Source organism: Pezoporus flaviventris, unplaced genomic scaffold (assembly GCF_033815535.1).
Source record: "Pezoporus flaviventris isolate CSIRO_AGI_PZ_B2104156 unplaced genomic scaffold, CSIRO_AGI_Pfla_v1 ptg000013l, whole genome shotgun sequence".
Classification (NCBI taxonomy): domain Eukaryota; kingdom Metazoa; phylum Chordata; class Aves; order Psittaciformes; family Psittacidae; genus Pezoporus; species Pezoporus flaviventris.
The window spans coordinates 13238096-13263898 of NW_026892561.1; the positions used below are offsets into that span (position 1 = coordinate 13238096).

The 25803-nt window shown below is 40.7% G+C and overlaps 2 protein-coding genes across 3 annotated transcripts in view; one reads left to right on the top strand and one right to left on the bottom strand.

The window, feature by feature from the left end:
- Window positions 1-1359: 1359 nt before the first annotated feature.
- SEPTIN2 (septin 2) lies at window positions 1360-24200 on the bottom strand. 2 transcript variants are annotated; one of them, XM_061451714.1, is made up of 13 exons: window positions 24081-24200; window positions 21736-21768; window positions 20500-20620; window positions 15656-15742; window positions 14653-14776; window positions 12665-12799; window positions 12311-12428; window positions 10573-10674; window positions 10194-10339; window positions 7608-7691; window positions 4509-4566; window positions 2042-2149; window positions 1360-1631 (listed from the first exon to the last, which is right to left on the bottom strand). In XM_061451714.1, the coding sequence occupies exons 2-12, from the start codon at window positions 21742-21744 to the stop codon at window positions 2045-2047; spliced, it is 1089 nt and encodes a 362-aa protein (XP_061307698.1). In that variant the 5' UTR covers window positions 21745-21768; window positions 24081-24200; the 3' UTR covers window positions 1360-1631; window positions 2042-2044. The 2 variants fall into 2 exon arrangements, with proteins under 2 accessions (XP_061307698.1, XP_061307699.1); XM_061451715.1 differs by having other exon boundaries at window positions 1360-1688.
- Window positions 24201-24250: 50 nt separating this feature from the next.
- The window catches only part of HDLBP (high density lipoprotein binding protein), a 39132-nt gene continuing 37579 nt past the window's right edge, over window positions 24251-25803 (top strand). The window contains exon 1 of the mRNA XM_061451711.1: window positions 24251-24388. The gene's annotated coding sequence lies outside the window, so the exon portion shown is untranslated. The remainder of the gene's footprint in view (window positions 24389-25803) is intronic.

Consider the following 25803-nt stretch of genomic DNA (forward strand, 5'->3'; position numbering starts at 1 on the left):
AACTGCTTTTGAGAAGAAAACTGGAGCTCCCTAGCAAAGGCTACAATGCAGGATTTTACTTCACATTTTTATAAAGATCAAATATAAATCAACTCTCTAACAGTAGTTTCAGACAGGTAAACATTTCAGTTGCTTTGCAGGTTTGTATTTAATCAAGCCATGGAAATAGGGCTGGATTCGCACGTTAGCTGTACAAATACTATTCTTTTTTTCAAAGAAACGTTAAAAAAAAACCCCTAAACCTATCAAAGTCATAGCTGCACCTGAGCTTAAAGAAGAGAAAAGTTGCAATTCCAGCTGTTTGTTAGCTGTTCAGATAGCAATGTTTTATAACAGATCAGATTAGGAAATCTGATTGCTGGCTTTATCAGAAGTAATAAAAACCAACTATGGTATATTACTGCTTACCGTCCCAGCTGCCACCTATGGAGCTGGTACACTACAGCTGTTCTTATGTAATGCAAATGCAATACCAGACATGATATGTAGTTCAAGTCCAGCCATTCTAAAAACCAGTCTCCTTTACTGTCAGTGTTAAGGAAAGTGACCTTGGCATTAAAAAAAAAAAAGAGAAGTATAACTTATCAGAGTCACTTCTGAAGTAATCCATCCTGCTGACTCAATCTTGGAGCAAGACCTTAAAATACAGTTTGCATTGATCCTGTCAGGCACAGATCACTTCAAAAACAAGAGGAGTGTGCTACCATATATATTTCATACTACAATCAACAGTTTCCAATGTCCTAAAAATTGTATGAAAATACTCATTAGGAATTCTAGAATCTCTTATGTGTTTGGATATAGGAAGCACCCATGAAAATAACTCTTTGGGGTTTAACTCATTTAACAACATTGGCATTATTCAAGTTCCTTTGGCTACAGTAAAGCCAGAAAATAGCAGGACTGATTTGTGCTGGCCTACAAGAAACTCTTAAAAATTCTCTGCAAAAAGAGTTTAGGCAAACAATATAGAATAAAGAATATATGTCCCACAAGGTTAAATCATGCTTATATAAAATACAGTGTGCCTCTTAAAGAGACATTTCTCTTATTTCTTTTCTTAAGACAAAACGCATGCTTGAATTAATCTGATACTTGCAGAGGCCAATGAAAACATCTGCAGTGAGCAGAGACAAAGAAAGGGCTGATGGACTCACGGCATGGACTTACACACCCGCAAACACAGCAAAAAATACAAAGTTAACCTTGCAGGGATCTTTAGTGAGGTAACACTGACAGCTGCTTATTCTACATGTAATACAACATTTTTCTACATATTTCTATATGTAATACAAAGTTAAGAGCAGGGAGCCAGTAAGTCATACAAAAAAATATCATCTAATACCTTATCAGGCTGGAAAAGTTTCAATGTCTATTTCTTATCCCTCATACAATGGGAAATTGAAAATCAGCTCAATATAAGAATTACTAAACAAAACCAAAGTCAAATGTGCATAATATATAAAATACTGACTACATGTTATGAAATATGCATCACAAGTTACCACAATGCATTTCCACATTAAACTTTAAAGCAAACTCCAAGTCACATGTTGAACAAAAGGCATCCTTTCTGGTATAACACCACCGTAATTCAACTTCAGAAGGTCTCCGTTAAGTCAAGGTATAATCTAAAATCAAGACAGAAAATACAATTGAAGATCAGCTATCTTCTTACAGTTAGACACCTGAAAGAACAGCATGCATTTTAAAAACCACAATGAAACAATGACTTCATAATGAGTTTGAGAATCACCCGCTCACCCAATTCCAAAGATTCCCTCCATGATTCTTGCCAGCATATATTGTACTGGCTTTCTGGAAAATTTGGATATACAGACACACATATACACACAACCACACTAATGTTTAGCTCAGTTCCAAACCATTTTACTTCACAAACAGCAGTTAAACCTTAAAAATTAAGACTGAAACCTACAGAAACCCACCTTGTGAACATTTTTCCAAAACTTCTTAATACCAACCATAGCAATGAGCAGTTAAAGGAAAAACCCTTTAAGTGACTATTTAAACATCTTACTATTTATACATGGTGCTCATGAACTGCGCTGTTATCTCCGTCTCCACTTTGCATCTGCAGCTGCATCTGGGCCTTCATTCTTGCAATCATCTCCTGCATACGACGAAGCTGGAAAAGTAGCACAGAAGAATCCTGTGGCCTAGTCTCACCTCAGAATATGATTCTTTGCTGCCACCACATTATTAATTATTTATATTAAAGAGAGGACACATCTACATTATCTTTATCTGTTAGGTAACAGTCTCAGGTTCTGGTGTCTTCTACTGCTCTTTTCATCCTTCAGAAGGTTGGAAGTTTACTGACTGAAATAAGCAGGCTTCATTACTCTAAACTGGGATGAGATTTTTGAGCATCCATAAATGGGAGTCTCCGCTTCCTCTGAAGTTAAATGAATAAAAATGATGGTGCTGAAGTGCTGAACACTTGTTACTAAAGCTTATCACCAGAAGAAAGGCAGCTTATGTATGTCCCTCCAAACTACACCTGGATCTGTCATTAAAAAAACTGTCAGGATCGCTTCCCAATTCCCTTGCTAGTGAGGACTAGGTGGAATCACATATTACAAGCAAACTATCCAAGGAGACATAAATGTAATTAGAAATGGGTGAAGCTCAATTTTAGAGCATTGCAACATTGCCAATTATGTAACTCAGCTACTAAGATTAAATTAGCTGTGTTGCATGTACAATAGTCAAATTCGTTTAATGTACCCAACTTTGACAGGTAGAAGTGAACCTCACTACTGAAGTATTTTTGTGTGGTTTTGCCTTTGTGCACCTATGCTGTAAACCCAAACTAAACTTTTAAGCTTAACAGTGAAAAGTTAAACCTATGAGTTCTCAGCATGGACCTGCTCAAGCGAGTCCAGAGGAGGCCACAAAGATGCTCTGAGACCTGGAGCACATCTGCTACGGAGACAGGCTGAGACAGCTGGGCTTTTTCGGCCTGAAGGCTCTGGGGAGATCTTAGAGTAGCCTTTCAATACCCCTTTAAAGTGGGGCTTATAAGAAAGATGGGGACAGGCCCTATTCTTTTTATTAGGATCTGTAGCAAAAGGAGAAGGGGTAATAATTTTAAACTAAAAGAGGGTCGATTCAGACTCTACATAAGAAATTCTTTTACAATGAGGGTGGTGAAACACTGAACCAGGTTGTTCAAAGAGGTGGTACATGCCCTGTCCTTGGAAACATTCAAGGTCAGTTTGGATGGGGCTTTCAGCAACCTGATCTCCTTGAAGATGTCCCTGTTTAATGCAGCACGGGGGTTGGAACTGGATGGGCTTTAAAGGTCCCATTCAGCCCAAAGCATTCCATGATTCTAAGAAATAGTTACATTTTTTATATTCCTTGAAAAAACAACCCTTTTCATTTTTACTTCTGGGACTTGCATAGCCATTAAGACCACTAATAGAAGACTGAACATCTGCTTGTTCTAGGGCAGACCAAATAGTCCATCTAATTCAGCCTTCTCTCCAATTCTGGCTATCAGCAAATGCATGGAAGAGCCCAAAAACCAGATGCACACACTCAGTATTTCCCAAAATACGCTCTCAAACTCTAAAAGTCTGTCATTTCTGAACTTCCTAAACCAAAAAATTCTACCTTTTTGTTTAGTGAGCAGAATCGCGGAGAAACTAAAACTCTACAGTCTCTCAACATTCTTGAGCTTATGAGCATTCTTCTTATGCACAAAATTCCATGCTAATGAGTTCTACAATTTACAGGCTATCTTAAAACTATCCTTCTATTTCAAATCAGCCACCTACCATGCATCCTGCTATCTATGCTTATGTAAGCCCCTTAGTAGATCCTTCCCCTTCCCCTCTGCCATCTACTTCCCAACAAGATCATTAACCTCATCTCCCCTTGTACAAGATGTGTTTCAGATCTCCACTTCAGCCTTTTTTGCCTGCTTTTTGCCATTTTACTATACTTTTTCTAGTCTTGGCTATATCCTTTTTGAGTTAGGGGGACAATGGAAACAGTGTTGGAGCTATGCATTATGAATTTATCATTGTGGAAGAATGAGAACTCCTGTTTCACTCTTTATTCCTAACAATTCCTACCATTGTTTCCTCCTTTGATGCAGAGCTGATCTGACTTCTTCCCAATCTGCAATTGCTAAATTTAGAACCTTTACTCATGTGAGAATGGTTCTCTTTCCCCACATAACATGCACTGATGATCAATACAATGGAATCAGACATTTTACCAGATTACACTTGTTCCAGTAAATCAGTAGTCTGAGATTCCTCCAGACCTCCTCACATTATTTTGTTACTTCACCTTGAATAATTTTGTATTAGCAAGTTCTCTTTTCCTTTTCAAATTACCAATATTTATATACAGACATTTATATATATAATATTTATATCCATATGTAAATGGATATAAATCATTTGACCTAAAGTAGAGGCACAAGAACAAAAATTCCCCCATCACAAGAGTACAGAGTTCTGTCATCTTACTTCAGCTTCTTTTTCGAGCAGAATCTGGTCTTTATTTACTTCTTCATCTTCTATTTTCCTAAAAAAGATGAATATTCTTCAGTAACATACATACATTCTAGATTTTCTGCTTCCACAGAAGGCTTTTTTGACAACAATTGAGGCTGATAAGACACATGTCAGATTTTCATAATACAAACAAAATTCACTAAAACATGTTCCCCGCATAGCTGAAATTCATGGTTTTAAACTCTTTTTAACACATCAGTTTATTCTTTACTCCTTCATAAAGTTATACCCAGAACAAATATAAACTTCAAAACTCATTCTAGCTATTACTAAAATATGACAGATTTTTGCATGAAGGTATCAGTAAAAACTCTTTCTGAAGAGTATTCAAGTATAGCAGTTTACTCAAACTTAACATTATCCAAACTGATTGCAATTTGAATGCCGCACAGATAGAACAAACTCAAAACTCCTTCAAAGATTTATTCTTCCCTTATTTAATTCTTCCCTTTCATGGGTGAAATAAATCAATACAACTAAATGAAAATCTAAGTTCAAGGTAATGCTGGACAAATATAACAAAATATGGAAGCAACAAGTAACAAGTACTCTAAGAAACTCTGTATCTGTAAACTTGACTACCACCAGGCAGAACCTTCCTGCCATGCAATTCTATCCCATCTCTAACTTCATGAACCGTGTTTGCTACCAAACATCTAAAGAACCATAACCAAAACCATAAAACTAACATGACTATTGTACATGTCTGGAATCCTTCCAATTAGAGGAACTCTCTATCCTCTGCTCCACTTAAGACTTTGATTATTTTTCTAGTATAGTCACTTTCATATTTTTCTTTTTTGCAAAGCCAAAAGACTTGGTGTATGTAACGTGTTGCAGTATAATACAAACACTTACTATTCCAGTTAAAATAAAGCAAATGCTTTCAATCAGTACCTCAGCAAACTCCTGCTTAATTGGGACGTTCCAGTTTTACATTGAGAAACAAAACATTTTATGTACTGTATTTTCAAGGTTTCCTACCACTTTGCTAACAGATTTCTCCTATCACATGTTGCAATGGGGAAGATCTGCTGACCTATCTAATCACACAAGTGCCATCAAAAGCACAAAGTGAACAACCTGATGCGTATCAGAAGCCTCCAAGAAGGCTGTGTTCACATTAGTGAATACAGCCAACAAGCACTAACTGCCAAGAACTGCCAGTGGGGTTTGAAATCAATTCACATGCAAACTACCCTAACTTATAGTAAACTTAACTACATTCTAGCACCATTTCAGAAATGTTAAAACAAAGATATATGGGCCACTTAACCAGACAAGATACAAACCCATGTTTTAATTTCACAAGGAAAGATAGCCCAGCTCAATATCAAGTTGTCCCAAGTCCTTGGCAGAGGTAACTTTAAATCCTCTAAAAATTGGTAAATGTTTGTCCTGGGTTCAGCTGTAACAGTTATTTTTTTCCTTCCTAGTAGCTGGTGCAGTGATTTGTTTTGGTTTTACTCTGGGAACAACACTGATAACACACCAATGTTTTAATTGTTGCTAAGTAATGCCTACTCTGATCAAGGACTTCCCCACTCTCGTGCTCCACCAGTGAGGAGGGACTCAAGAAGCTGGGAGGAAGCAGAGACAGGACACCTGACCCAAACTAGCCAAAGGGGTATTCCATACCACAGCACGTCATCCCCAGTACATATATTGGGGGGCAGTCACCCAGAAGGCCCAGATCACTGCTTGGGTTGGCTGTCTGTTGGTGGCTGGTGAGCACTTGTATTGTGCATCACTTGTGCTTATTGGTTTTTTTTTCCCCTTCCCTTTTTAGTTTTATATTCTCTCCCCTTGTAAAAACAACCATGGCAAGGGAAATAACTACTAGTAGTAGTTTTGTATTATATTTTCGTTACTGAACTTTTCTTATCTCAGCCTGTGGGGTTTATATTCTTTTGATTCTCCTCCCCATCCCACTGGGAGCTGGGGGGTGAAGAAGGTGGGGAGTGAACAAGTGGCTGCATGGTTCTGAGTTACTGGCTGGGCTTAAAACATGACAAAACCCATGACAACTTTATTTTAACTGTGGTTGACCTCAGGTTATATTACTTCTGAGATCTTTGTACATACCTGTTCAAAAACAGACACCAGAATTTGGCAAAATATTTGTTTGTTTGTTTTTTAGCTTGAACTTCAGAGGAGAGGATTTAAAATGGGGGGAGAAGAGCATGACATCTTGCCTGAAGGGAAAACTGAATTTGTAGGCAAATGCTCCAGGCAGAGACAAATTCCTTTTCCTGAAAACTGACTGGGCATGTGACAAAACCTGTATCAACAGCTTGCTGGAAAAAGCTTTGCAAAATATATCAAACCTACTGAAATGTGAAATTATGAAACCCTCTAGTGGTTGAAATAAGAGACGCAACTAAAAAATCTAAAGGAAACATCCAGTTTTCAACAAGAACTCAAACTCAACTTTACAAACCTTGCTATTTTAGTTTTTAACTAACTAACTAACACCCCATAAAATATATATAGGGTGTTCTGACTGTCTTTCTTACCAGGAAAGCTGTGCCCTGCCCACCACAGCTCAAAATAGGGTGGAAAGCTATTATCCTGTTAGTGCTATGCAAAGAAAACTATGTATGTGTACCATTCTGTGATTCTGTATTTAGTAACTGCAGACGATTTGAGTTTTTCTTCTTAAAGACACAGTCCAAATATTACAGTAGATAATTCTGAAAAAAATCCACCTCAATATCAGCATTAATCTAGCTTGCAGATAAAAAGACAATTATCCTAGACACCTGCCCTACTTACTTAACCTCAAACATTCCAGTCCAACTGTTTCAAGCCTTAAAACAAAGCAAAGCTCTAACTCTACCCTATTAATGCCTCCACTGCCCCATTACATTTATGTAGTACTTCTTCTTACACCCACTGTAAGCTGATCAATTGAGCTTGGTGCTGACTGCCGCTACCAAACTGTCCACCATCTACCAAACTGTAGCAATGAAATGGTAGAAGAGATAGAGAGAGGGACCAAAAAATAAATTCAAAAGAGGAAGAAACAGCATGTAACTGTAAGATAACAACCTGCCGCCTCGTTTGAGCCTCTCAGAGCGGAAGTTCTCATAGTGAAGATCCTGGGTCACCTCCTGAAGATCTTGCATATGGGTGCTGGAAGAATAAAAATCATTAAAAGATAAAATATACCTGTGTCACATCAGCTTGTTTAATGAGCTCTCACATTCAGCACTGTATGGGTCAAAGTGTTTGGCATGCACACCCATCTAACGTGCTGATTTAAAATGTAATTTAATTCCAGTTAGAATTAAACTTGGCTAGGGATGTTAAGGATAACAGGAAGGGATTCTATAGGTACAGCACGCATAAAAGACAGACTAGGGACAACGTGGGCCCTCTCTGGAAGCTAGCAGGAGAACTGTCTACCCTGGATTTGGAAAAGGCTGAGGTTCTTAATGACTTCTTTGCCTCAGTCTTCACTGGAAAATGCTCTGACCACACCACCCAAGTCCTGGAAGGCAGGGGCAGGGACTCTGAGAATGAAGACCTTAGGCCCACTGTAGGAGAAGACCTGGTTTGACACCATCTTAAGAATCTGAATGTGCACAACTCCATGGGACCTGAAGTCCATCTGCGGGTCCTGAAGGAGCTGGCAAATGAAGTTGCTAAGCCACTGGCCATCATATTTGAGAAATCATGGCAGTCAGGTGAAGTTCCCAATGACTGAAAAAAGGGAAATATAACCCCCATTTTCAAGAAGGGGAAAATGGATGACCCAGGGAGCTACAAACCAGTCAGTCTCACCTCTGTGCTTGGCAAAATCTTGGAGCACATTCTCCTGGAAGGCATGCTAAGGCACATGAAAAACAACAAGGTGCTTGGTGACAGCCAGCATGGCTTCACTAAGGGGAAATCCTGCCTGACCAATTTAGTAGCCTTCTATGATGGGGCTATGGAATTGATGGACAGGGGTAGAGCAGCTGACATCATCTACCTGGACTTGTGCAAAGCGTTCAACACTGTCCCACATGACATCCTTGTCTCTAAATTGGAGAGACATCAATATGATGGATGGACCACTCGGTGGATAAAGAACTGGCTGGACGGCCGCATGCAAAGGGTTGTGGTCAATGGCTCAGTGTCCAGCTGGAGACCAGTAACGAGTGGTGTCCCTCAGGGACTGGTCTTGTTCAACATCTTTGTTGGTGACACGGACAGTGGGATTCAGTGCACCCTCAGCAAGTTTGTTGATGACTCCAAGACGCGTGGTCCGGTTGAAATGCTGGAGGGAAGGAATGCCATCCAGAGGGCCCTTAACACACTTGAGAGGTGGGCTGATGCCAACCTTATGAAGTTTAACAATACCAAATGCAAGGTCCTACACCTGGGTCAGAGCAATCCCAGGCACAGCTACAGGTTGGGCAGAGAAGAGATTCAGAGCAGCCCTGCAGAGAAGGAATTGGGGGTGTTGGTCAATGAGAAAATTAACATGAGCTGGCTTCAGTGCGCACTTGCAGCCCAGAAAGCCAACCATACCCTGGGCTGCATCAAAAGAAGCGTGACCAGCAGGTCAAAGGAGGTGATCCTGCCCCTCTACTCTGCTCTTGTGAGACCTCACTTGGAGTATTGTGCACAGTTCTGGTGTCCATAAAAAGGACATGCAGCTGTTGAAACAAGTCCAGAGGAGGGCCACAAGGATGATCAGGGGCTGCAGCACCTCCCATATGAAGACGGGATGAGACAGTCAGGGCTGTTCAGCCTGGAGAAGAGAAGGCTGCGTGGAGACCTCACAGCAGCCTTCCAGTATCTGAAGAGGGCCTATAGGGATGCTGGGGAGGGACTCTTCATTAGGGACTGTAGTGATAGGACAAGGGGTAACGGGTTAAAACTTAAACAGGGAAGTTTAGATTGGATATAAGGAAGTTCTTTACTGTGAGGGTGGAGAGGCACTGGAATGGGTTGCCCAGGGAGGTTGTGAATGCTCCATCCTTTGCTGTGTTCAAGGCCGGGCTGGACAGAGCCTTGAGTGACATGGTTTAGTGTGAGGTGTCCCTGCCCATGGCAGAGGGGGGTGGAACTAGATGATCTTAAGGTCCTTTCCAACCCTAACTATTCCGTGATTCTAATTTAGGTCAAATAGGTGCAATGAAAGACACAGAGAGAGACCACCTCAGACCCTGAGGCAGCACTGGTGTTAGTTGTTCTCCTGGGTGAGGCATTTTATAAAGCAGTGCTAGGCAGGTGAAGCAGAGTAGCAAAGCCTGAAAAAGAATCAACCAGTGGACTTCTGAAGTCTCCTCCTTTTCAGATTGTACGTACATATAGATATATTTAAATAAGAACAAGGAGTGAAGCAACCCATTTTATGTTCCTGGGGATCTGAATAGCAACACAAAGCTCTGTTTGATGAAAGAGTTAGACAAAAGATTATTTTTGCAGAATCACTAATTCAGAATGGAAAGAACCTATTGAACCTATGTGGTCCAATTCCTGCCTAGGCCTCGGCCAGCTAGGTCAAGGCTGCTCATGGCTTTCTCCAGAAAAATTCTGGATTTCTGAGGATTCCACAACCACTCCAAATGCCCAGTACAGTGTTTAGTATCTTCCTAATGACTGTTTTTTAAACTACTATCTAATTGGAATTTTCTCACTTACATTAACATGGTCCTCAGCTTCAGGAAGTCATTATGTTCCGGATTTTCCACTTCAACTACACCCCAGGGGTAAAGTCGACCTCTAACTTTTTTACCTTTGGCTTCAATAAGTTGATTGGAACCCACTACACAAAATGGAATGCTGGCCTGAAAGCAAAAAATGCAAAAATTACTAATAACTAACCTGAACAAACAACTCAAGTTCTGCTCAACAATGCGTATTATGACAATAAGTTCTCAATGCTTTTAAATTTGAAGACACAGAGACACAGTGACTCACTCCAAGTCTCATCACAGGTCACAGAATGTACCTTGTTCTGAGCAGTCTGAAAAGATCCAGTATATTACCCACATCTGTAACTTTATGAAGCTTGTCATACCTTCAGGAGTCTGGTCTGCTCCTTAAAATCTTCATCCTCATCAGATTCAGCATCAGGCAGGTGATAAATCTTGATGCCATGCTCTTCTATTTCATCCAGAATCTGAGATTTATAATGTAAGGAACTGAGATGATATACATGTAAAGCCATAAAATCATAGAACAGTTAGGGTTGGAAAGGACCTTAAGATCATCTAGTTCCAACCCCCCTGGCATGGGCAGGGACACCTCACACTAAACCAATACCACCCAAGGCTCTGTCCAACCTGGCCTTGAACACCACCAAGGATGGAACATTCACAACTTCCCTGGGCAAAAAGTCAATGCTTTCAAATCTTAATGTAAAACTACTTAATTGGCAATACATAGTCTCTTGAGCAATGTGGGCCTATCTTGCTGATCTAAGTCACCTAGGAAGTACTTGGTTTTAAACACGATAATTTCTTCATGATATTCAACAACTACTTGCCACAGACTTTTAGACAAACAATAGTGTTCAAATGAACACTGTCCTTTTTGGACTACACATAAGAAATTTCACTCTTTTAAAATATTTGCAATTGTTTGTTTGGGTTTTTTTTTTATTATAAAGCATTGACTCAGAAGTCATAATTGCTTTGAACAGCCTATAACCCCTTGCTCTAGCAATCATGGAGTCATGGAATCAACCAGGTTGGAAAAGACCTTCAAGATCATCAGGTCAAACCATTCCATAGCGCTGCCAAGGGCATCACTAAACCATGTCACTAAGGGCCTCATCTACAAGGTTTGTGAACACTTCCCGCTAAATTACTATTCAGAAAAGCAGGGGTAGGAGTGTTTCAAAACCTAACTGAGCTACAGACAACACAAACACTTTTTTCTGTCTTCATGACTGCCAAGAATGGCATCTGCAGCTGGAATCCCTTTGCCATAAATCCAAATTTTGCTCTTTAAAAAAATAAAAGATTTCTGCAGAGTTTTATCAAAATACATATATCAAACTGAAGTATGTTTCTCCCATTTTTTGTTGCAAGCTTGGTCAGATAACTGGAATAATTTTCAGAATAATTTGGGGGGGGGGGGGAATCCCAGAAAAAAAACAGAAAAATTTTAAATAGAACACCTAAGACTGGATCAAGTCAAGACAGGAAAAGTGTGCCTTCTGGCAAATCAATTCTAACACTTCTTTCTAAATGTCATACTGTTACTAACTCACAATGGCTTGCTGCGTTTTCCCCCTCCTCAGCAAATAGAGCATCAAGTCCTGCAAGACTGAATGTGTTAAGGGATCTTGTCTATGGAAGAAATATCTGGAATGTATTAAAAGAAGGTGACATAAGGGAGGAAAAACAATCCCCAGATCAGAAAAATCTCTGAAAATCCTATTTTTCAATCATCAGAATACTGAAAATAACACACATGATAGATGCAGATAACTCTGTTTGCTTTTTGTTTGGATTAAACAGGTAAGCGAGGAATGGCCATTAAAAAATGCACTTAAATATTTTTCCAAGGTTTCAAGATTCCCTCTAATGTAATTGGAAATGTAGCCAGTCTGCCATTTCACAGGCAACATTTAGATGAATTTCCCAGATGTCACAGACATAATAGAAGAATTTACAAGATATCAAACTACATATGAAATGATGTTTTCTTGGCTAGGACAGGTAAGGTTGCATGAGAACACCCCTCTCTTCAGCAACTGTGCTGATGTAACCAAAGTACAATATTTTTCTGCAAGCTACAAGAATACTTACCCTTTTCTTTAGTCTTTCTCGCTCTTTCAGTGAAAGAGTATCAGCTTTTGCAATCACTGGTACAATATTTACTTTGTTGTGTATAGCCTTCATGAACTCAACATCCAGAGGCTTAAGGCTAAAATTAAGATGTGGAAAAAGTTTAATTTATTTTTAATCTAGACTACCAATTTATTTTCACACCAGCACAGAACTCTCTTTACACAGAAAGAAATTAACACACCCAGTTAATCCAAAGAGTTATAGTATTTCCTTAAACAATGGCAATCTCATTTGGAAAAATTTAACTCAACAGGCACAAACCAAATTCCCAAAATAAAATAATTTAGAAAATACAATCATACAAACACCTACCCATGACCAAATGGCGAAATGAAATAGAAGCAGCAATGGACCCGGTTATCTATGATGTGTCTTCTGTTCAAACCACTCTCATCATGCAGGTATCGCTCAAACTGCTCATCAATATACGAGATTATAGTCTTGAAACTGGAAAACATACATGGATTTGAGAAATCAGGATCATTCCCAAATAATCATTTCAGTGGTATTTCAAAGGTAATATTAAACCAAACACCTGCTGCTGCTGAACCAACCTGCTGCTGGACAAAAACTCATTTAGAGATGCTGTAAAACTGCAGGAGTAGAAAAGCATATGTCTTAAAATGTTGATAGAATTTTATAATAACTACTCTGCATATTTATATATACGTAAGATAAAATATACGTATATATAACACACAACTTCCATAGTAAACTTCTCATGGGTTTAGATGTAATTTTAACCAGTATTAATAACACATGCTCAAGATAGTCTAAGCTTCTTGTTCCAAATATATTTAAAATCATAAAATGGTTTGGGTTGCAAGAGACCTTTAAAAATCACCTAGTCCAATCCTGGCACAGACAGTGGCATCTTTCAGTATGTCAGGTTGTTCAAAACCCCATCCAACCTCACCATGAACACTTCCAATGACAGGGCATTCACAGCTTCTCTGGAAAACCTGTTCCAGTGTCTCACCACAACAACTGTAAAAAACTTTTTCCTTATGAGAATAAGGAGTTGGGGGTGTTGGTCGATGAGAAGTTCACCATGACCTGGCAGTGTGTGCTTGCAGCCCAGAAACCAACCATGTCCTGGGCTGCATCAAAAGGAGCGTGGCCAGCAGGTGGAGGGAGGGGATTCTCTCCCTCTACTCTGCTCTCGTGAGACCCACCCCTGCAGTCCTGTGTCCAGCTCTGGGGTCCTCAAAACAAGAGGGGCTTGGAGCTGCTCGAGTGAGTCCAGAGGAGACACAAAGATGCTCCAAGGGCTGGAGCACCTCTGCTATGGAGACAGGCTGAGAGCTGGGCTTGTTCAGCCTGGAGAAGAAAAGGCTCCACAGAGACCTTAGAGCAGCCTCCAGTGCCTAAAGGGGCCTACAGGAAATCTGGAAAGAGACTTTTTACGAGGACCTGTAGGAACAGACCTAGGGGGAATGGCTTTAAATTGACAGAGGGGAGATTTAGATTAGACATTAGGAAAAAATTCTTCCCTGTGAGGATCAAGTCCTTTAGCATGCTCAAGTTCCTCAGGTGGCCTCAAACCTGATCCTCTCATGATAGGGACAGCTTAATTTCATGTCTGTGATTTGAGCTTCAGGGGTTTGAGAGATGTGGGAAGGATTACCTCTCATTTTAAGATTATTTCTCAGTATTTACTGTAATGTAAATTTCTTTAAAAAAAAAAAAAACACAAACAAAAACAAACAAAAACCACAACCCAAACAATCAAACTCAAAGATGACGAAAATGTTCTTAAAAATGAAGCACAGAATCTGAGAACACTCTAATGAACATGGATAAGATCTAAAGGTGGATTTTTACTTGCACTAAATACTAGATGAATTACTTCCTCAAAGTATTGGTTAATTTCTTGTGCCTGGTGGTTCCACTGCTTTCTGACTATAGAAAAAGTCAAGGTCACTGTTCACATAAAACACTTCCAAACTTAAGGAAGTTAATAATGGCAAAAAAGAATTTTGTCACAAAATGTATTTTGAGCTGTGTAGAAGTTATTGATGCCTTATGACATGTATCTGAATTAGCTTGTAACATTGAAATTCAGCATTTCATATAACACACCAAAGAAAGGTAAGATAACAACAGTACAATCACTTTGAACCATTTCTGCAATGGATGTGTTTAAAAGAGCTACGGTTGCCACTGGGGACATCCTACTTTGAGCTGCCTATCATTATTAGTATAGCCGTACTTCAGTTATTTATTCTCACCCTCCTAGGACAAATATGAAATGGATGTCACTGCTTACACATACGTCAGTATATACTCTGTGTACATACCAGTCTCGACAATTGATAGCATCCCCATATCCTGGTGTATCTACAACAGTCAGACGTAGCTTCACACCCCTCTCTTCAATTTCTACTGTTGAGGCTTCAATCTGCACAGTGCGCTCAATCTTCTCTGAAAGACAATGAAGTTGATCTTTCAGAATAGAATTTGTATGACACTGTCATTTTGAGATAAACTCAAAAGACTAATTTGCAGATTTAACTCTATAAAGATTATTCCATATATTATCTCCTAAGACCTGATAACTTAAAGACTCACTATTAAAGGTCTTCAGATTTTGTTAGAAGATACAGGAGATTTCATACTGGTTTTAAATATAACAGAAACTAATGCAAAAGGGACTGAGAAAAAAAATAAACCAGTAGGTAATCAGCAATCTGGAGAACAATACTAAATTATACATAATGGATCTTTTTTTCCTAAGGTTGAAAGTGATAAGTTATCATCAGCTAACATTGTAAATTATTGAAGCGAGTCATTCAACAGGTAGCGAAGGGGGGGGGGGAAAAATAGCCTCTTCCTCTATTTTCTTACACTATTCTCTTTCACTGGATTATTGTACACCTTGTTTAACAGAATAAAAAAGAGACGGGACTGAAGAAGAAAAGGAGGTGAAGTTCACATCCACTACATATCAACCCAAATCAAAGAATCAAGTTGCAATTCCAAGCGGGCATCAACAATGCATACATTTAGAATTGCAACAGAAAGAAAATTTCAGATTGTTTCTTACTGTGACACCATGACTTTTTTTTCTTTTCCTAAGCAAAAGAAGGGATTAACTTTCCCATATGAATACATCTGAGCACTAAACAAAGACCCCATACACATCCTGGGTACAGAGGGAACCAATTCCATGCAGCATCAGGAAACACATTAGAAATTATTACAGCTAGGAATGACTACCAGTGGTTACTAAAAGCCAGAGATAAAGCCACTGAACTCCAAAAATCATTGACAACAGATAAACTTGAACGAAAGCGTGTTTACCAGCAGCTCCTGGGATTATCCTTTCTGGGTAGAGATCTGTCAAGAAGAGGCTATTTATTAATGTAGATTTCCCCAATCCAGATTCACCTGTGATTCAATATAAAAATAAATTCAACATATTTACATAAATAATTTCAACTATATCCAGACAGTATCATCTAACTATAGATTTTTTCATGTTAAATGTAAATATTTTCATTTAAAAATTTACACCTTATAATTTTGTATTAGAAGGGTTTGCACAAAAAGGTTGAATAACAATTTTTACATCTCAGCTTTATAATACACTTTCTCAGAGCTTTCACTGATGATTTTTAATTAAACCTGTTAGTAGAGTTCTGCTCAATTTAGACTTAAAATTTCCCCATTTCATGTCTCCTGATTTGTTAAGGCTTGCTTTTCTGCTATGACTTCAGGATGTGAAAAATCATACACAAGGGGATGCTGGATCCTGCCTAGGCTATATCATCAATTCACATAACAAAAAAGGCACTTCTGAACTTCTGCACAGCCAGCCCTCAAAAAGTATGACTTATTTCTGATTTTTATGCTAATATGGCAAACAAGGACCCAAGGTAAGTGGCCACTGAGCATACACACAGAGTAATTTTTTCACTGATGAAACTGGGGATTACCACATTGTACCACAAATATATTTTTGTTATAGGGCTACTGACTGAGCCATAAAGAGTTCAAAAGCCACCTAATTAGTTAAAGATCAAGATCTTCATCAGAACAGATGTTCACAGCATAAAAAAGACTGGCAGCTCAAAGTGCTCAGTATTGAATTCACTGAACAAATCCTTTTCCTAGAATTTTATTTCAGGTGTTGATAGAGGTAATTAATATATATATATGTTAAAAATGATGGGCTACATGACCCCTCTGAGTAACTGTACTGGGTTTGTGCAGCAGGGGTTTGGTAGTGGGGGGATGGGGCACTTGGATGGCTTCTGTGAGAAGCTGTTAGAAGTTTCTCCCATGTCTCATAGAGCCAATGCCAGCTGGCTCCAAGTAGGACTCACTACTGACCAAGGCTGAGACCATCAGTCACAGTGGTAGCACCTCTGAGATAACATACTTAAGAGGAAATAATTAGTACACAGGAGCAATTGCAGCTGGAGAGAGAAGTGAAAACATGTGAGAAAGAGCCCAGCAGACACTAAGGTCAGTGAGGAAGGAAGGACAGGAGGTGCTCCAGACACCAGAACAGATTCTCCTGCAGCCCACAGTGCAGACCATGGTGAGGCAGGCTATGCCCCTGCAAGCCCATGGAGGTCCACAGTGGAGCAGGTATACTAACAATGTGTGGGTCACCCTTTTCTTGTGGTTGTCCTAGGTTTCCAGCTCAGCCTCGGACTGGAGATTGTATCTCCAATCTTTGCTTCACAACCTGATGACTCTCTGCCTCCTGCAAGCCCTTTATCTCCTTTGGGACCTGGGTTTCCCGGAAACCCAAGTCCTGGGATGCCTGTGTCACCTGTTGGTAGTTAAATGGCATTTCCATCACTTTGGGGTACCTTTCTCTCTTCTCCTTGACAGAACCACAGCACAATTCAATGCATTTCAAAAGTGCAGACTCAGAGGTATCTCCTGCCACTGCTATCTCAAGAACTGCTGTATTTTCCTGGTTGGCCTGAAACACGGCATGGCTGCAGAGACCTGCAATTCTGGACAAAGCAGTCCAAGTAGGTGAGCTCTTGTCAAAGGAAGCACCACTCTGGTTCTCTGTAGCATCGACCTCATGAATCTGATTGTCAAACCACATGTGTGCAACAGTGTCTGTCACTGGGGTTAGAGTGGCTGCAGTGTCGTTTGTCAGAGTTGGTATAGCTGCTGTGCTTGGGGGTTGAGTATCTGTGTTGGCTATTGCTTTGCTTTGCCAACAGAGCAATAGACACCTTTTTCCAAAGACACTCTGTAGGCACAGGCCAAGTCCCTGCAGCCAATGGAGACCCCACACTGAAGCAGGTTTGCTGGGAGGACTTGTGACTGCACAGGGGACCCACACTGGAACAGCCTGTTCCTGAGGGACTCACCCTGTTGAAAGGGCCCACACTGGAGCAGTTCATGAAGAACTGTAGTCCATGGAAAGGACCCTCATTGGAGAAGCTAATGAAAATCTTTCTCCTGTGGGAGGGACCCCATGCTGGAGCAGGGGAGGAAGGAGTGGCAAACAATGTGTGACCCATTTCCTGTCCCCCTGCACCACTGTGGGAGAGGAAGTAGAGAAAATCACTAGTAAAGTTGAGCCCAAGAAAAAGGGAGGGGTGTGGGGAGGGGAAAGGCATTTTTAAGATCTGGTCTTATTTCCCATTACCCTACTTTGAATTAATTGATAAATTAAACTAATTTCTCCAAGTCAAGTCTGTTTTGCCAACAGTGGTAACTGGAGAGTGATCTCTCCCTGTCCTTATCTTGACCCAAAAGCCTTTATATTTTCTCTCCACTGTCCAGCTGAGGGGTAGTGATAGAACAGCTTCAGTGAGCACCTAGCATGAAGCTAGGGTTAACTCACCACAGTAGCACACTATTCTGCCATAGGAGTCTAACAGATAACTGAGCAAGAGGAAAAAAAAAAAAAAAAGAGATTAAATTATTTTTTAAATAAAGATTTGACTAGGATCTGCCAGTTTTTAATGCTTTATAGAATGCACCTCTCAAGACTGGTGCAGTCTTCTCCAGTGAGAGAGACAAAGTAACAGCCAAATGGCATCATTTCAGCAAAACCCACAAAAGTATGATTTTAACCAGCGGCACGTTCCATACTTCCAGTCTGGGTAAATATTACATGTAAAACAAACCAGTTTTCATAGACACTGTCAAGGATTATACTGGCCACAATAGTTAAGAGTTTAGTGACCCCTAAGAGAAATGACTATTTAGATGAAGTCATAGCTTAATAATGAGAATGAACATGAAATTGTTAAATAAATAAAAGTGGAAGCAATACAGCCAAGCAGCCAAGTTGTTATAAATTCCAGCTCACATTATCACAAACAATAAACAATAGCATAAAAAAATGCTAATAATAAAAAATTTTGATTAAGACTCTGTCAGTGCAGACAGCTTTTAAAGAAACATTCTCCTGCTCAGAAACTAAGAAGCATGGCAACTTAATGAAGAATAACAGTTCAATACAGACATTGTGATATAGCCCATGAGAGCATACTTCAACCCCATGCATACTTCAAGAGAAAGAATTCACATTCCAAACTGTTGAAATAATCAACATTCTACAGCACGGTTTATCTTACGTTGCCTGCCTCCCTCTGCTAGTGTATCTTAAAATATCACTCCTAATTTTCAATGAAACTACATTTTTACAAGTTTTCTTCCTGTAGTTTTCATTTATCCCTTAGAATATTGGCAAATTTTAATAAGACACAGGTGGAGTTAACCGCCTTTCTGTTACTCTGACACCATGTCTTTTACCCCCTATTTTCTATTTTACAAGAGGCTAGGAAAAACTGTTTGCTTTCTACCATTTCACATAGCTTTCTGAAAGAACTTTTTCACTTAGCACTATTTGGAAATTAAGTTTAGCTGCAGCAGAGAAAGCAGATCTTTTGATTCTAGAACTGTCCAGATTTTTAGGACCACTGAACAGTAAATTTTGAAGAGTTATAGTAGATACCGTAATTTGAAACATCTGCTTATAGTTTGGCTTTACACTTAGATTTTATAAGATATCCATTATGATATCCTAAGTAAATGCAATGAAAGATACCATAAAGTTCTAGAAGACAAAAATAAGGCACAGCTCTGTGCAACACTGAACTACAAGAGACAGAAACAGGATAAAAGCAATGCCAGGACTCTCATTTGGCAAAACTAATGAAAGGTTTGAAGACAGACTCTTTCTGTAACTACTGGAATTCAGAACAATTAAGAACTTAAACACCTCCTATCATGTACTGCCTCACCTCTCCTTCTCATTTCCACTGTGATCTCTCTTGGACAAGCATAACACGCAAATGGGATTTACTTCTTATTACACCAGGAAAAAAAGAACCTGATTCTGTTAGAGTATACTTCTTTGCAAAAGCCTATTTTAAAAGGGAGAATTACAGAATTCAAACACCAAAACCCAGAAGCTAGAGCTCTCAAGCACCATGACCAGGAAAGATACAGAAGATGCCCAAGTCTGATTTGGGATCCTATTTCATTTGCAAAAGTTACATTGACTTCTCGAAGGATCAACATATTTCTGCAGACACACTAAATTTTTCTTTCCTTTCTACATACCAACACAGAAACTCAGTGAAATATCAGAGAGAATTAAACTTTGACTTATAACTGCTAAAAGAAAAACAAGATCAATTTAAAAAGTAACAGCTCCCATTAAAACCAACTAATCAAATTCTTATTCTTCTCTTAGAATAGTATTTAGAAGGGGTGGAAAGACCACAGCTCTGACTCTTTGGAACTGCAGAAGCATAAACGTTTTTTAATAGAATAGTCTCCTTAATACTGTTTTCTTAATCAAAACATGCAAACATTTCACTCAAGTGCAAAACCAGTCTTAAACTGTTTTAATTTTAAATTTTAAATAGAATGCTTGAATTCTGTAAGACAGGAGAGAAGGAAGGAAGCAGTGATCACTGGAGTGCACGACAGATTTTTTTCACTTCACCCACAAACTTGTTAGTGTATTCAGTTTGTGATGGGGACAACATGCATTGCATGAATTCATAAACCTATAAAAGAAAGTAAAATGCTACAGTATATAAGAACTTCTTTCTAATGCAAGCTGGAGACTTACAATAGTGGAAGTAACATTAATTCCAAATTCCCTGTGAGGAAGTACTAATTTGGAGAAAGACTATAAAATATTTCCTTACCAACCACCATAAGAGTAAATTCAAACCCCTTTTTCACAGACTTTCGGTGAACTTGATTGGGCAGGTTTGCAAATCCAACATAGCCAGGGGTTTCTGGATTGGTAAACTGAGCAGGCTGTTGCTAAAATAAAAAATAAGACAATAATAAGCAACCACTCATGACATACTTGTTTGTATAACTGCTTTCCTCAGTTATTTCAAATGGCTTTAAGCTACACAACATGCAGAGAGGAAACTACACAAAAAAATACTACTTGGCATTTTCACAATGTAATGCAGAGCAACTGCATTCACCTAGAGTTAAAAAGCTTCATTTATTCAGCTATCCAGCCAAGATCACTTGAAGAAGAAAAAATTCTGAGCATTTATTTACTGAAGTATTAAGTGCATTCACTAATCACACACTTTCTAGACAGTGTCTTCACACATGCTTAAAATAAAAAAGCTTGTGTCCAATGTTTATGGACCTAAATAAAAAGGTGACCATTTCTAATTAGTTTTTAACACATCCAAATAAAAAGCCTAAATGACTACTGAAGTGACAGACATCTGCTGGAAGTTCTCTTTAGAGATCTCTTTTAAAGGGGGGGGGACAGAATTTACACAATAGTGTTTGAAATGCCCACAACTACAAACACTGCAGAGAAATCCTTGGATCTGCTAGTTTCCCTCTTCAGACACATTACCCTGAGTATCTTTTAAATCGAATCACTCCAATAAGCTAACATGGATGTTTTATCTGTCATACCAAGCGCAGGGAGCCAAAAATTAAATGTATCCCAGCGTGTCAATAATACATTAAGTTACCACATTGTTTATGAAGGATTTTACTGTAAGATCAGTTACCATATTAGTAAATGAAGAAATTAAATCTCAGAACATCCTGTTCTTAATGATTCCTGCTCAAAACACAGTAGCAGAATGGAAGTTTCAATGAAAATGCACCAGGGAGCTTGTATGCAACTCCATAACCAAAATTAAAACCTTCCAAGAACATTAGTTAACTGCAGAGGTTTATACTTCTAGAAAACTAATGTATGCTTTACATCATTCAAGTTTTCAATACTATGTGATATAATATTATGTGAATTCTCTCAAATTTATTACCCATCAATTTAGCATACACATCATCATCAAACACAATGCAACTTACACATTCTGCCCTTGTAGATTAACATTTAAAAACATATGCCTGTTTCACATTGTTACACTGGAAGACAGAAATGCTATTCTTACCTTGGACATTTTTATGGAAGGTCAGGAACAAATCTGGAAAAAAGTAATGTTTTCCAGCTTACTAAGAATCGTACAAAAAAAAAAAAAAAACAACCCCAAAACCCCGCAAACAACAACAGAAATCAGAAAACATAACATCCACTGTTGCACATTAAATTAAAAAAGAAGCATTCTTGACTGGCTGTCTAGATTTTGAAACAGTGTCAACTACTCCACAGAGTAACAGTACTTGACTCTTCGGTGCTAGGGCAGAGCACAATTTTCGGCAACCATCACTCCTATTAACAACAATAAATTCAAGCAACATGAATATGGGGTGCTAAAGGCACCAAATATATGACAAACCATTTTGAAGCCTTCAGAGGCAAAGTTCACATCCTTTCCGGAAACTAACCGGACCAAACACTGCTAAAGACATCTCACTATTTACAGGAAACATACCTTTCAAAGCTAAGACACGCCCCCCCCCCCCCAAAAAAAAAAAAAAACTAAACAACTAAGGTCTATTATTCTTTCCTTTTAAGCCTCCTTCCCCTCAGCATTTCCTTTCATGCTTGAGTGTCTGTAAAGAGCTGACAGCTTCAAAATGAAGCATTTTCTCCTCTTCTTTCATCTGGATGTTTGCAAACTCAGTCACTTTAACTTCTGTTACCAAGATAAGATTTTCACATGCAGCTGCATCACAAAGCAGACAGGCAAAAAAAAAAAAAAAACTTAAAAAATCATTTAACACCTCTATGACAAAGACCCATCAACACGCTTGTATCTCATTAACTTACAGGAGTTAAAGAGATCATGTAATTTACTACGGCAATATAAAAATGTCAGCTGGTATCTTCAAGTGATGAGTGCTCCAAGACCCCTTTCTAGAGCCCCCCTTGGCTTGCCCTCTTAGCGAAAACGGTACCTGTTCCCACTCACAAAGCTTATATATCACAGCCACCTCTTATCTATCTAGCTCACTCCCACTTCCATTCTATGGTTTTAAAATGATCACCATCTGATTCTTTCTGTCTTCCAAGCAGATTTGTGTCAGCGAATTTAGCTTCATGTGAAATGCCACTACACTGCTTCAATGCACAGCACCCTCCAGTCTGCCCCTCCCATCAAAAAGCCATCTTCAGGTCAAAGCAAACTGCCCAATGTCAGATGGACAGAAACCCAGCCTCTTTTGTGCTAAGTAGAAGGCAAAGTTGTTTTCAAACTGGCAATGATTTATGGCAGCTATCACATTTCTTCTCAAAGCTACTGTATTTTTTATATATATATATATATGCAAGTGCAAACTAATTCAGGTTTATGAAGATGCAACTTTTTAGCTCACTATGATTACTTCACTGTTAACAGTTACCAAGCTGGTTTCCCTCTCCACTCCCAAGATAAGAGGTCAGTTCTGAGGAAGGCTTTTTGATGGGAGAAACAGACTAAAGGTGCTGAGCACTGAAGCAATTTGCTGTCATCTCACATGAAGCTGAACTCACTAACAAAAATCTGGCATCCTGATTATATACACGGAATAAAAACTGAATAACATACTTATCAAGTGACATTTCATGCTGAAAATCCACTATCTGAAATGTCTGTATTTCAGTCAATAAGCAGCTCTATGAGCAGTGGAGTAAGTCTTCAACTACAGAGGAGGTTATCTGGGAGTCTTTTATCATCATGTAAGATTGCTTTGACAGCAACTCTTCCTTCCAAGAGTGTTTCCTGCTGAGTGATGTCACTGACTCCTACTTAACCATTCTCCATAAGATCTTCAATGCCAAACAAAACTAGATCCTGCTAGAACACAGAAGGACATTCTTTTAATTCACGAGGCTTGTCTGTCGCCCAACTATTTCTTAGAGGCAGGCCAAGAGCAAAGTTTCTCACAGCTACCAAGAAACAGAAGAGAGCTATTTATGCAGATGGCTGCAGTTACATTAGGTTTCAGCATATGGATCAAGCATAGAAATCTTTCACAGAAGATCTTTCCCACAGCATTCCCCTGAGGGGCAGCGGCTGAGTGCTCCCACATAAGCAGGAGCACGCAGTCCAGATTTTCCTCTGGAGCTGGTCCATCATGTTCCCTACCCTCCGGTTTTAACAACCCGGCTGGAGTTTTGGTTTGGGTTTTGGGTTTGGCTTGTTTTCTTCAGGCGAATGTCTTCTGATGCGCTTCATGCAAACGGCCCTGGAGTGAATATTTCAACCATTCTGAAAAGAGCGAACAGCATCTTCGAGGCCCTCCCGTTTCGCGGGTACCTCAGACACCCAGGCGGCAACACCACCCCCTCACCCCACCGCCCCCTCTCCTTCCCCTTCGCTTCGCCGCCCCTTGCCCTCACCGTCTCTCCTCTCACCTCAGCACCCGAACCGCGCCGCGCGCAACCAACGTCCACAACCGCAGCTCCCGCGCGCGCGCGCCGTTGGGGGTAAGTGGGAGGAGCGCGACGGCTCCACCCCGCCCCTCGGGCCACGCCCCAAGGGCTGTGCCGGGACAGGCGCGCATGCGCCCTGCCCGTTCCCATAGCAACCCGCCGGCCAAGGGTACGTGGGGGAGGGATCATCCTTATGTTGGTAGGTCACGCACATCCCTCTTCTTTACCAAGATGGCGGCCGGCCCCTCGGCCTCGTACCCAGCATAGGCTTCGCTGCGGGCCTACTAGAGGTAAAGCCGGTCCCCGCGCCCAGTGGCGCCGACCGCGCGGGAGGGCGGCATAGGGTGGGGAGCGCCTGAGGTAAGTGAGGAGGAGGGCGCGGCCCAGTTGGGCGGTCGAGCGGGTTCTGCTGCCTCCAACAAGATGGCGGCAGCAGAGAGACGGGCTCCCCGGGCAGAACGTCTAGCGAGCGCCCGGCTCCGCTCTATGGTCTCGGCCTTTCCGATTGGCGACGGGTGCGCCACGTGCCGCCGGGCGCCCTCCCCCTCGTACCACGCTTCTCCCCTTCGGGACGGGCGTAGGAGCTGCTCGGAGGGGTCCCTCCGCCGCTCCCTCGGGCAGCGGCTGCTCCGCGCTGCGCCAGGGAGCGAACAAAAAACATGAGTCATGCCCAGCTTCCACCCCTTGCGGCGGCCGTGGGTCAGCCGGCGGTGTTTCCGGGCTGCCCCTGAGGGGGGCCTCCAGCTGTGACACGGATGAGGTCGTCTTCCACAGCCCCGCCGCCGTGTCACCGTGATGGCAGGTCCTGTCCTGGGGTCTGGCCGGCCTCTTGGACTGTTAGAGTTCGAGCTTGAGTGTAATAGTCTCATTTTGCACTGCTGGTGGGTGAGGTTATGGTCATGGGCTGTTCTGGAGAAAGGTTTCTGTCTCACCTGTGACTTTCAATGAAGACAGGCTAAGAGAGCTGGGCTTGTTCAGCCTGCAGAAGAGAATAGTCTGGGGAAACCTTAAAGCAGCTTTCAATATCTGAAGGGGCTGTCAAGAAATCCAGGGAGTGGGAGAGAGGGGACGGACAATGACACTTTTTACAAGGACATGTAGTGACAGGACAAGGGGGATGGCTTTGAGCTCACAGAGGGGAGATTTAGATTAGATATGAGGGAAGAAATTCTTCCCTGTGATGGTGCTGAAGTACTGGCACAGGTTGCCCAGAGAAGCTGCGGCTGCCCCTTCCCTGGCAGTGTTCAAGGCCAGCTTGGATGGGACTTTGAGCAACCTGGTCTAGTGGAAGGTGTTCCTGTCCATGGCAGGGGGTGTGGAACAAGGGGAGCTTCAAGGTCCTTTTCAACCCAAACAATTATTTGATTGTTCAGGCAGAGCCAGCTACCTCTGTGTGATAGAAGGGAAGTTGCTCTTTTTCACTAACTGCTCTCTAGTCCTGCAGTGTGGTTTTATTGCAGGTTATTTATAGAACAGGGTGATCCTGCAGTTAAGCAGAACTGAAGAGGGTTAAGCACAGGATGCTCATGATTCTTGGGCCCAGTTTGGCTGTAGCTGAAGTGGCTTGGCATATGGTAAGTAGTGCTTCTTCTGCTGGCCTTCCCCAAGCAGTAGGAAAGGATTCCCAACTGGCAAGAGCAATTCCTTCCACTGAAACACAAGAAGCAAGAGAGCTGGTTGTACTGGGAGTGTTAGTAATAGCATC

What these genes read in the sequence shown, in the direction of transcription:
- SEPTIN2 (XM_061451714.1), bottom strand. An exon ending in GAGAAAGACTAAAGAAAAGG is followed by an intron (nt 10,675 to 12,310) that starts GTAAGTATTCTT and finishes TATAAATCTCAG; the next exon opens with ATTCTGGATGAAATAGAAGA. An exon ending in TGCTCGAAAAAGAAGCTGAA is followed by an intron (nt 2,150 to 4,508) that starts GTAAGATGACAG and finishes CTACTTTTCCAG; the next exon opens with CTTCGTCGTATGCAGGAGAT.